We start from the raw sequence: 13,165 nt of genomic DNA, 5'->3' as shown, positions 1-13,165 counted from the left end.
AGATTTAGAGTAGCTTATTATTTTTAATTTTGATATAGATATACACCAATTGATCATTTTGTATTTTGAATTAGTTACGTCACATATTCAGTTGGGTCTGTTGGGAATTCTGAAGAGTATTCAACCATGTTAATATGAAAAAAAAAATCGATGTTTTAATAAATAACAAAATTTGATGGTTTAAAATTTTTATTCAAAACATCTTTAGTTTAGAGTAGTCTTTTTAAAATCACTATATAGCATTACTAGGCAGAGCAGGTTAAAATGGCTGTTCTTGCACCAACGATGTCGACTATATTTCCTGGTCAAATTCATAACGTTAGACACTAATTCGAAGTAGATTTTAATGTTCTTAAATCTTGTGATGAATACATTTTCGACAGAGGCCATCCAATATCCAAAACATCAAAAAAATAACGAACATTTTTTTCACTGTAACATAGATTCCAAAAAAAATTGGAATTGAAAACTAGGTTATTTACTTTCGGAATTGGCCCCTACAACATATCGTTATCATTACTCCACATCCTGCGTGCCACAATGTATTAAATGACTGGCCTATTGCAAACGATAAAGAAATCGAAGGGTTGAAGTATATAAGGATGTCATGAAAATTAAATTAAATATGAAATAAGAATTTAAAACAATTAATCAGGATCGAAACCAATATTGGAAGCTGGAGCTCTAGCCTAAAGGTTTCTGAAAATAGCGAAAACAAAGTAACTTTGAGACAGAAAAGAAACTATCGTTTTTTAATTTCATTTAGAACTTTTATTTTATAAGTAACTAATTAAAAATTAAATCTGTACAGTTACAACCCATGAAGGGTCAGGAGTTCAGTACTTTGTAAGGGAATACTGTTACTAGACCAACGGTTGTGCAAGGAGCCGATTTGGTCTGAGTCACGCTCGACCGCCAGATTTTTACCCAATTGAGGGTACCCAATTTAAGAGACTGGGTGGACCCCAAGAGAGCTCCAGAACCCACAAGAGTTGACTCACGGCTACAGTGTAACAGAAAACAATTTTCTTCCTAGCCGGATTCGAACTCCGGTCCTTGGATAAGTAACTAATACAAAAATCAAATATTAAAAATATCATATCTTTGAGGCAGTTAGGTCATTCATCATTAATAACACACAGAAATAATCACAACTATTTTTTTTCATCCAATAAGATAATTTTTTATTAATAAATTAATACAAATTAATCTAGTTTTTAAGAATACTCCTTCTACTGTAATTGAGTTATATTTTAATGTCGTTAACAAAGATGATGGGTTAGGTCCATGGTTTTTTAAATAATTGTGTAAATCAATATAAATTTATTTTAGTTAACTAAACATTGAGTGAAAAAATTGATCATTAGTGTGTAATAGAAATATGATAGAAAGTTAAAACAAAAAAAAAAGAAAGAAAAATTGTAACCTTGTGGAAAGACAATAGCTCCTAGACCACTTCTCTAGATTACACCTGGTGCCCCTGGACAATCAGAGGATCGATCTCTACTCAGGCAATCATAAGTTACTGGCACCAGGCTTTATGTTTTAACTACAATAAGGGATTTAATTAAACTTTTAATAGTAGGAAGCCTCCCAGCAGTATATTATTAAATATAATGAGAAACATCCCGAACAGTACACCCTTAAGCAATTGACCAACAATTATTCAGCAGGCCATATACAATTATTCTCCTTTTACAATCTTATTTGGTATACATTTATTTTTTTTAGTTTCCAACAATCATCTAAACATAGTGGAACACTATAAAGAAATGCTAGTGACAATTTTCGTCTTTAAAAGTGTGATGAATACCGAAAAGGGTTTAACTTTGGGTGGTAAAATACCAGTGCTTGCGTAAGCTGATGACAAATCATCAGATACCAAAGTATTATTGGGTGAGGATAAGGAAAGTATAGAACTAAATACAACCGCGTTAAAAAATACAATTACTGGTACATCTCGAAATAAATATGAATAAAACAAAATGAATAGTTAGCAGTAGAAGGAAATACGTTTGAACAGGTAGATAGGTAAGTATTCTAGATAAAATGAAATCGATGAGGAAATAAAAGCGAGGTTGAAGGCGGGAAATGCTTGTTAATCTTCAATTTCGAAACTGCTTAGCTCGCGCCTTCTATCCAAAACATAAAAATTAAGATCTAAAAAAATATTATCTTTCTCACTGTTCTTTATGGATGCGAGACGTAGCCTCTGACACTAAGGAATGAACAGCGCCTTAAGGTTTTGAAAATGAAGTAAAATATTCGGACCGAAAAAGGATGAATTAATGGGATAATTTAGAAGGCTACACAACGCTGAATTAACGGAACTGCACCCGTTACATATTATTTAGGTTATAACTTAGGCGTTATAACGTAGACAGAAACGTAGATGGGAGGATTGCGTTGAAACTGATTAAGAAGAAATAGGTTTGGAGGGGGGTCACTGGAAGGATGTATGTAGAGGGCGGTTGGCGGTATTGGCATCGAAACTTCGGGTTCGTTAGGCCTTAATTATTTATTTAACGAGGATTAATCGTAACAGGTTAATCGTTAACATAAAATTATAAATTAACTTATAAATTACCGTATCTTACCAAAAATAAATAATTTTTAGGGCTAAAGGGTGGATTGAAAAAATTATTCGAATAACTTCAAATGTTCAAAAAACTTCAATTCTAATTTTCAAGAATTCCACGAAATCCGGCGAAAAAGCAATTGAAATTAATTAGGAAATTTATACTTTTTTTTTGTTATTTACTTCGGATTACTGTCTTGAAATTTATATTACTGCGAAATTTACTTAAACTTTTACAGTCTTTCAAACGAGATGTCGTGGGATGACCGTGAAAGTCGGGACGAAGGAACCTTTAATAGTTCAATAAAGTCGCCACTCAGTGTAATAGGAGACATAATAAGCAAAAAGTTAATTTGCAATTTTTAGATGGAATAGTTTTTAATATTTTTGTAGAAATGAGTTAGCCAGTTGCATAACTACTAAAGCTTTCTGCAAAATGTTTTTACAGATAATAAAAAACTTTTTTTTTTCAACTTCTTTGAAACGATCTATTTTATTAGGACGCCAAATTTCAAATTGGCGTCCTAATAATCAAGTTCGTCCTCTATCCGATTTGTAGTAAATTTTGTATTATATCAAACTTTTTTTTATTAGAGTTTTGATGCTGTTCAAGGGTTTATAAATTTTTGCATGAGTGTTAGCATATTTAAAGTTTCTAAAGGAAAAAAAAAACACGAAATAGTAGACAAATATCGATGGGAAGCTGGGAACAATGAAAATTAGTCTGGATATCTTGAAATTCTTGAGTTTTACAGCATAAGTAATAGTTCTGAGTAAGAATATATTTTTTTTTAGATTTAAAGAGTCTTGTAATTAGACGTCTCAGATATTTTCACAATTTTAAATGCTTTATTCCTGTATTATTGCTATGAACGCATTGTTTCTCGATGCTTTTATTTAAAAAAAAAAACATACTTTCCACATTTTCTGTAGTCTCGATTTATTAGCTTATAATAAAGAGAAAATGATTGTTTTAAGAATTTAAATCCATTTAATTTTCCTTGTGCTGCTTGGTTTGCTATGTTTTATTACCTTGGACTTTTTTATTTTGTACCTCTTCTTGATCTATAATCGTTATATATGTTATGTACTTTCTTTTAAAATTAGTTGTTTTGTATTATAAAACAAACCACTTTCTCTCAAGATGGTATGTTATGTCCTGATAGTCGGCTTTAAACGTTGTTTTAAATCATTTTTTTTCAGTTTTATCTTTACTTACTTATTAATAAAAAATAAAATTGGTTGGAAGTGTCTTGATTCAACTGTCAATTCTATGACAGTTCAATTATATTACATTTTCAACAATTATATCAAAGAAATATTTACCTGATCACATATCAAGTCCCATTTCTTTTCTATGTCGTAGTTCTTGAGTAGTTTCGCTTTGTCTGGAGGCAAATCCATACTAGCCTGAAATGAGAAACAAAAATTAGTTTTTAGGCAATGACTTTCGATATTAATAAGTATGGAGTGTTGATGCAAGACAGAGATAGTCATAGACAGATCGTGGGCGAGGAAGTGATCGCATGAACAGAAATGATGATTGTGCCCTGACTACAGGGAATCCTCAGTATCTCGATGACTAAGGCAGTTGAGATTTTTTTTTATTTTTAATTTTACTCTTTACCTCATCACTTCCAACACCACCATGTTGCGCAATCTGAGTATTCATCAATGCTGAGAACATTGGATTAATTGTGGTGAAGTACTGATTCATTTTTGTAGTAATACAACAAAAGAATATGAAAGAGTAGAATATTGTTTAACCGAAACAACTCACTGTGCAATCTACACAGACTAAAGTTATATAAATGAATTAATTCATTGTTTGAATCAAATTTTTTTGTGCTTAGCTGGTTAAAGATCATTTTAATTTTTAAAAAATATTATATACGCAATCAAAAGATAAATTTTACAAGATACATAAAAAAAATAAATATGTATATATAGTAATGAATAAATAAATCATCTGGCTGGAATTATGCAGGTAAAATAATTAAAGAGATGTTTCCCTTAATATCCCTACTTCGCTTAAATAATACACAAAACATTTTTGTGGGACGAATAGTAAATTGACTATGATTTTTTTAATATACTTGAAACTTAGGCACAATTTAGAATTAAATTTTATTCCTAATACATTTCAAAATTAGTTTTTTACTTATGTCCCTCTAGAACGTTTTAAACAGTCTATTGTTAAAAAAAAAATAATAATAATTTTTTCAGAATTGACTAGTTTTAGAAAAAAAAAGTTGTTATAATTTCAAAAAGGAAGCTGTTTTTAACGCAGTGAATCTTAACATGCGAAGTTATGATATTAACTAGGTAAGAAACAAATACATCAATATTAATTATCTAGCTATGATGTGAATTTAAAAAAATATATACATGTATCTTAAGTTTTTTAATAACACCAATAGCATTTGAAATTTTTAAGTGCACATTCATAAATAATTATTTCTTAAAACAAAACCCCTTATACTTTTATAATTAAACAGTAAAATGAAACAAATTGCAGAATAAATTAATGACAGTAAATAATAATGAAGCATTTTCAGGGAAAGGTTTTAGTTAGTTTTACTGTTGCTTAACCATTTTTAGATAGGTTTCAATGGGTTATTTTATTTTTCTATTCAGATGTCTCAAGACTTATATAGAAGTAACTTATAGAACCGAGTAAATTAAACTGAGTAAAAAAATAATTGCAACTCCCATTAACAAAACTAAATAAAAACTAATATTTTGACTAGTACTAAAAATCCAAATTTTTTTTTCCCCTGCATTTCACACATATATAGATATTATTTTTTCCTATGCAGTAAACCCTTCAGAAGAGGCGTATATTTTAGTAATTTGTGTATACACTAAGAAAAAAGCATATTATATGCATAAAATGTTAGTACAATATTATGTTAAATGCAGTAGAGAGAGATAATAGAATACAATAGAAAGAAGAATACAATATAAAATACTACTGAAAAGAAAAAGAAAATTAATTTTTTTTATTAGGTTGTCGCTCTACACATTGAAATTTCAGGTCTATATTGTCGCTGAACTCTGTAAGTAGTTTCTTGTATTTGTTATACAATCAATATTTGTTCGGGTAGAGACCATGTGTCCCCTTGCAGTAGAGATGATTTTAACAAGCTGTATCTTTTATTATAAATGTAAAAGTCGTACATTATGTGTTGAAAAGTTTGTGGAGTTCTTCCGTCGCACTAACATGCGTCTGAGTTTTGTAACTGAAATCTCTTTGAATATTGGTTAGCCGGTCCGTGTTTTGTGAAAAATTAAGTCAGTTTGTAATGGGTGCTTTTGGTTATGGTGTAGTTTGTAAGGTGATGTTCGGAATGTATTTGTGTAATTATTTGATAGTTACTATTGTTTGTTCCACTGTTCGATTAAGTCGGTTAGGTAAGAGACAGGGCCTAAGCAGTATTCATAAGGAAGGAGGTTATCACAAGCTACTGTCTTTGCTAGCGAATTTGCTGTTTCGTTACCTACAATACGACTGTGTCCTTTTATCCAAAGCAATCTACTTTTTATGCCCCGATTCATTATTTCGATGAAGTTATTACGAATTTGTACTGTAAGAGGGCCTTGAAATTTGTTATTTTTGATGGAATAAATATATTTTGTTGTGAGTATAGTTGTTGTTTGTTTATTATTTGTGCATGTCATTTTAATTTTTAGCAAATATATGTGTTAGTATTGCGTAATACAAGCTAATATAAATATTATTATTATTGGAGTTAATACGTTTATAAACTCCAGATAAACCGGCTTCCCCACTTAACCAATGATGTCTTGGTCCCAACTAGGACGGAAAACGGTGATCTGTTAAACCTGGCAATCTTTTGAAATTTTTCAATAACATGTCAAAATTTATTAAAATTAATAATCGTTTCACGAAATAAAAACTTTCACGACAGACAATTACTATTATAGAATAATATTTAATTTCCTGAACACATGAGTGTTAATATTATAATTCTTTTTTTAAGTTTAGACATTATGAATAAATATTTTTTATTAATGGATAATTTATTATCACATCATGCCAATTTTTATGAATTATAATCTTATTTTTACATATTTATAATTATTTCCAACAACCTTAAGTACATTTAGAATAATTTATATACCTGTTTTGAACGATGAGAATGTTGTTTCTCTTACTTTTTTTTCACTCATATTTACAGATAATAACAATTACAACATTATTAAATAACAATTGTTAACAAATGAAACAAAACAAATAAGAATCGCAGTTAATACAAAGGTAGAGTATAAGAGAAGCAGGTATCTAACGAGCCAGACGAGGCGACCAACTTTACACTAACAACTGTCACAGCTTGTTGTGACCTGCATTGTTTCTTCGATAACAAATTCTAAACTAAGGGAAAACAACTAATTAGTTTTGCTACTGAAATTGAGTGAATGTGAGATTGGTTTTTAAAAGCTTGTTATTGAAATTTTGTTTTAATTAACTATTAATCCTTAAATACTGTATAAATGAAAAAATATTACATAGTTCATTTTGGTGAACAGGGATTTTCATCGATCAATAAAAACCTAAGACCACCATTTATATTGCTATTTATTGTATAATATGTGTTTTAGTTATTCATTTAACTACAGTAGCCCAACGAGAATGTTATTTATTTGCAACGTGATTCACAAATATGCATACATTGCAGTGCATATTTTACATGCACGCATCATGCCGAAAATCTATAACTGAATATAATATTGGCAATCACTAATAAATAAATAAAGCAGAGAATACCAAATAAGTAACTAAATTTAAGTATTAATACACTAGTAATAATAATAATTAGAAATATAAATAATTAGATTACTTAGTATATATTCGGTAGTAATAAAAGCATACTATACATATTTAACTGTGAAAATGTTTACAAGAAAAAGGAGGAAAAAAAAAAAACATGAATAAACAGTATCAACAGAATTGTTTCGGTTATATCAACCTTGTCGTCAATCGTGGCCCACCAAGCCGATTTGGTATTAAATAAACAAATTTAAAAAAATAAAAAAATAGTTTGATAATTATAAAAATACAAAATAATATATGATTTCACTGGTGGCCACGATGTTTTCTGCCACAATAGGAAAGTAATAATACAAATTTATAAGTCTCAAAGAGTTAATTTCCAAGTTTATTATGTTTAGTTTATTTTAACAAAAGCTTACTTCTTTAGCAAATATTTTAATGAACTGTAATTAAACAAAAGTTTGACAGACTAGTTTTCATATGTTTGAATTTTAAATCATCACTTATTTTGTAACTGGTAGTAGTCCAACAAAGAAGTAGAAGTAAGTTGTTTTTTTTAATAAGTCCAATTATAAAATATTTGGCTATCATTTTTTTATGCATCTTCTTTAATGAACGTTTTTTTAAGTAGTGAACCGGTTTCCACAGGTAGTATTAGTATGTAGTGGTAGTTGTATGAAGTTATAATAATTAATCATAATATAAAAATACCCTAGGTCAACAACATGCAATCAACATATATACCACTGACAGTTAACCTACATGAAACCACCATGGTGCACTTTTATATACCCCAAGGTTTGTTCTAACGATTACTTTTGACTGACAAAAACTATATGAAGCATGTCGTGTGCAGTACAGGTTTGGAATGGTAAAACGTGCACTAAGCATGCTCTGAACAGTTTTTGTAAGTCAAAAGTGGTTGTTGGAGCAGAACTCCACTCTACTTCCACAAACGAACACCATGGCGCACTTAGTTCCTCTAGTTTGCAAATTGAAACATAGGAACATACATCTATATATTTATTTATATTATATAGAAATCGCACAAAAAATTAAATACACGTGGGGATGAAGGTGTCCATGATACATATCGATCTAAGAAAAATTCAATTTAATGTTTATTTATTTCTATTTTAGACTGGAAAACTCGATTTTCAGCTTCTGGAAAATATCACGATTCGAGGTTTAGAAAAATTATACCAACGTGCTGTGTAGTAAGAAAAAATAAAAAAGTTCTTCAAGGTATTCTATTTTTTTTTTTTTATTCTTTACTCTAAAGCTCTAAGCATTTCGAATATTTTGGTAGTGTTTTTTTAAACGGACGTGTTCCAGAATAAATAAATAATTTATTTATATTGCAAGAATTCAGTTGTTAACAGAACTTCATTCATACAGCCCTGACGAAGCCCTGGGAAGTGAGGCGAAACGTTAGTTAACAATAATTAGTTTTCTTTTCCTATTTTTATGTTTTTATTGACCGCCATTCGGACTATCTTCCTACAATATAGGAAGATAGTCTTTGCTGCGACCTAAATAATTTATTATTATTATATAGGTTATTTTTTTTATTTATTCATATCCATTTATAGGGGATTTTCTGAGTTTTTAAACAGTTTGACATTAAGTAAATGATAGCTATAAATAGAATTAAGGTTTTTTTTTTTCAATCTTTGGTTGAGACCTCAAAATGGAATAACTGTCAAGGAGAAATTCACAAACACATTTTAAGTTTTTCTAATTGTTAGCATCACATTAGTGTGCCCTAACATGTGTAGCCTAGACATTATAATGTCTAAGGCTACTACATAAAGACCATCCTGTTGCCGTATGCTTTGAACCTTTCCGGAAGGGACATCCTGTTACTCAAGACACTCTAGAGCTGCCGTAAATACGAAGTTTTTCTGTGTTAAAATAATTATTTTATTTGCTGAATTTATTATTTATGTTTTTTAAGATATAATAATAACAATTAACTCAAATAATAAGGTAAGATGAAAAAATATAACAATTTCTATTTTCCTGATTTAAGTTAGGGTAAATACTTCTTTTTTAATTGTCTCACCGTAACATTTTTTTTCTTAAATTTTCTTATAGAAATATAATTTGAAAATATATTTCTGTCGTCTTAACTAATAATAAAAATAACACATTACTTTCATACCAAACTTAAAAGTGAGTAACTGTTTTAAATAACAAGCAACAGGTTTTAAGAAATCGGTAATCAACCTATTATTTTCACTACTAATCTTGACTACTACCTTAGCAGATACTAATATAGTCTTATGGTCTGCAAGCAATTTGGAATTTATTCGACTGCTAGTTACGGAGTACATACAGTTATATAAAAGTTTTGTTGGTCACTCCATTCCCATACTAAAATAAAATTTTTAACTCCTCATTATCCAAGGGCCAGGATAATAATAGATACAAAATATAGAATCTTTTCGATCCAGAATATTAAAATTAATAACTGAATTTGTCAAGGAGTAGCGTTGCTTCTATTAGTTGAGGGACCAAGAGCAAAATTTTAAATTTCCCAACAATTTAAACTGGATTTCTCATTAATATTAAAACATTTTTTTTTTAAAATCTTTTAGGTTTAAGATTTACACTTTCTGTAAGTTGACACTTGATAAAAATAGTTCTTTTTATCCAAGCACAACTTATATCAAATCTATCAACTTATGTTAAATAAATTGGAATTATTTAACTGAAATATTTTACTCTGACTTTGGTGTTTGCTCAAAATCCCAACTTTTTGTTTTCAAATTATTGGGGGGGGGGGAGGAAAGGAAGAAGTAACAATCCCCTTCTGTCCCTTCCAAGGCGAAGTTCTTTCTGTTGATACACCAAAAAACTAATGGACACATATAGCTGCTTTGCATCTGACAAAACAATTTTTTTTTTAAATTTTGTTTATGACGTATTGCCTAAATTTTATGGTATATTGGATTGGGCTGGGTGACAGCTCTATTAACTTTGGGACAGTCTGTAGGATGACCCCAGAAAAGAAAGTAACCTCAGTCTACGGTACTATTTTTGGAATACGTCATACTTAAAAGGAATTCAAAACTTTGAATTTTGTTAGATGTGCCACTATAAAATCAAAACAACAATATCTACACGTTTTTTTTATAAAGTAAATGCACAACAGACCAATTAAAGATATGACAAAAGCTGAAATGTACATCAATACAAGGAGACGACTAAATGGAAGCTGAATTAGTGATCTTTTTGCGTAATGAGTGCTCGAATTGAATTGAGGAACCACATTCTATGTTGATCAAATCAAATTTATTCTTATAGTTCAATCAAATGTGTGATGTGTAAAAGTCATGCGACCATTAACTAGCTTGTTTGTTTACATTAAAAATAAATAAAAATGTATATTAAACAAAAAATAATAAACAGAAAGTAGGTTATTATAATATAAATTGGTCGAATTGAAATAGCAACTTTTGATTGATTTAAGTATCTTATACTAACAGCAGAAAAATTATCAGAAGTATCTTCAATTTCTAATAAAGCAGTTTGGTTCTAATCTAATCCAAATTATCTTAAATAGTAAAAATGGCAAATACTGTTCCAGAGCATAAAGGTGACGAATACATTTAAAATCTCACACATGTGTTCTCGAATTATTTTTCACAATTTCTATTTCATATCAAAGTTGGATTCAACCCATTCTGCTTTAAGAATGGGGTGCAAAGGGAATTATAAAAAAAGAATTGTTTTTGGGAGAGGCCCTGACCATTGAACTCATCTGAATTTCAAATAGGTGATTCAAAGCCTAGTTGATGGAACTGGTTGGGTGGTCCAGGGTTGGGTCAACTTGTGATCGATGAGTAGGTGCTCGTAATTACAGAACAGTGAAATGTAATGCTTGTCCGGTAACACGTGTAGGAAACCAAACCTCATGTGTGTCAACGTGATATATCGAAGCTACTGGTAGGATACGTCAACAAATTTCCATTATAATACCCATTAAGTACAACTATGTCGGGGAAGGTAATCGCAAATACGAACATAAGGAGCTTAAAGTGTAATGTTATAGAATATAATAGGGCATTTAATATAAACAATTGAGGGGATCAGACTTTAATGAGAAAGTTCTAGAGGAAGAAATGAAAACTTGATAATTGCAAATAACACTTACTTTTTAATACTTTCATTTATAGGCAATAAAAAGTTATGTAAGATCCATGACGAAAAAGATCCTGATGTCTTCAAAATTAAAGGGTTTCCGCTATTTTAGCGTATTATAGCGTCATTATTATCCCAAGAAACTTAATAAACTGAAATTTGGGGAAAATATATAACATGTTAATTGAGAAGGAGAGGGTCATGGCACCGGTTAGGTAAAAAAATAGTTTTCGTCTATTTATTGAGGACCAAAGAAGGCTGTTCTTGTTTTTCCTGACTGGATCTCCTACCATCTACTGATTCACAAACGGTATTACCTATATATAATAAAAACCCTCGAAGAGCCCTGATCTACACCTCATGCGAGGGAAACAGAAGAACAGGGATCCTGAAGGAAAAGGGATCCTCTCTCTCCCTCTCCCTCCCTCCCTCTCTCTCTCTCTCTCTCTCTCTCTCTCTCTCTCTCTCTCTCTCTCTCTCAATATTTTAAAAAAAAAAGTTTTTCACTCAATGTAGACGGAACCAAGTAAAACAACATTATATAATACATATAATAAGAAATGTCGGAAATATTATTATGAGAAACCTGTTCATACTGATGTGAAAGTCTAATTTTACGATATTATTTTCTAATCCTAATCGGTCACTGTTCTTAATTTGCAATTAAATGCAACAATAATAAACAAACATACGAGAATTTAGATTTCAAGTAACGAAAATTGACGCTATAGTGTAGTACAAAACGATCGGCTTTTAGGAAGGACAAAAAACAGGTACTTAAAAGCAGACGTCTCTGGTAACTTGGAAACTTAGTATATTGCTTATCGGAAACAGGATTCTTTCAACAAAGTGGTTCACATGGTTTTTTTTACTCGTCAACCTTTTTTTTCTTAAATTTTTTCACTCTAACGGGGTAATTAGATAACAAGGCAGCTAATAATCAGGACAGAAATAACTAAGAAGATTACATTTTCAATAAAATCAAACAATAATATAAAAATAAACGCACATATTCAATTATTGAACGTAAATCACATAGGTTGCAGGTGTCAAACGATCAGTTATTTTCTTTACGTGTCGTCAAAGCCTACATACGTATATAAGGAGAAAATAAAGTTATTTCTGTGATATATTATAAAATAATGAAATAGAAAAAAAAAATGACTTCGATTATAAATTTAAGGGTAACAATTAGCAAGGAGTCATTAGATTATGTAATTCTAGGGTTATGTTATCATTTTAGAGAAAGATCCCTTTTTCAGATGAAATACTGAACTAATTAAGTAAAGGATGGTATCGTTGGGAATATACTTTTACGTAGAGTAAAATTTACTATTAGTTTGAGAAAATGAACTAAAAATCAATATTCTTTAAACAATTTTTTTTTTTAACCCAAGTTTTTCTGGCAAACAAAAATTACAAACAATGTGAAAATTAATGGTTATGTTTGAGCACACATTTTTTTAGGTGATTTTATTCTTAATCCGTCCCAGTGAAATTACAACGAAGGGTGAATACTTATAATAAATATATTATCGCATAATGATCGAAAACTACGTATCCTACCTACATTACAGATTTTACCGCTGGTTGTAAATAGTCACTTTTGAGTTCATACTTTTTTAAGATGATTTTATTCTCTTGTA

General features: G+C 29.9%; 1 protein-coding gene across 3 annotated transcripts in view; it reads right to left on the bottom strand.

Annotated features, from left to right (window-relative positions):
- The window catches only part of Frl (formin-like protein), a 230,753-nt gene that overhangs the window by 79,204 nt on the left and 138,384 nt on the right, over nucleotides 1–13,165 (bottom strand). For all 3 annotated transcript variants that reach the window (XM_014416964.3, XM_014416962.3, XM_014416963.2), the window contains exon 2: nucleotides 3,905–3,988. In XM_014416964.3, the coding sequence (XP_014272450.1) occupies nucleotides 3,905–3,988 (84 nt within the window). The remainder of the gene's footprint in view (nucleotides 1–3,904; nucleotides 3,989–13,165) is intronic.

Source organism: Halyomorpha halys, unplaced genomic scaffold, assembly GCF_000696795.3.
Source record: "Halyomorpha halys isolate HHAL.00 unplaced genomic scaffold, Hhal_1.1 Scaffold144.1, whole genome shotgun sequence".
Lineage (NCBI taxonomy): Eukaryota > Metazoa > Arthropoda > Insecta > Hemiptera > Pentatomidae > Halyomorpha > Halyomorpha halys.
Note: the sequence above shows the minus strand (reverse complement) of the source record. Positions and strands in the feature narration are given on the sequence as shown.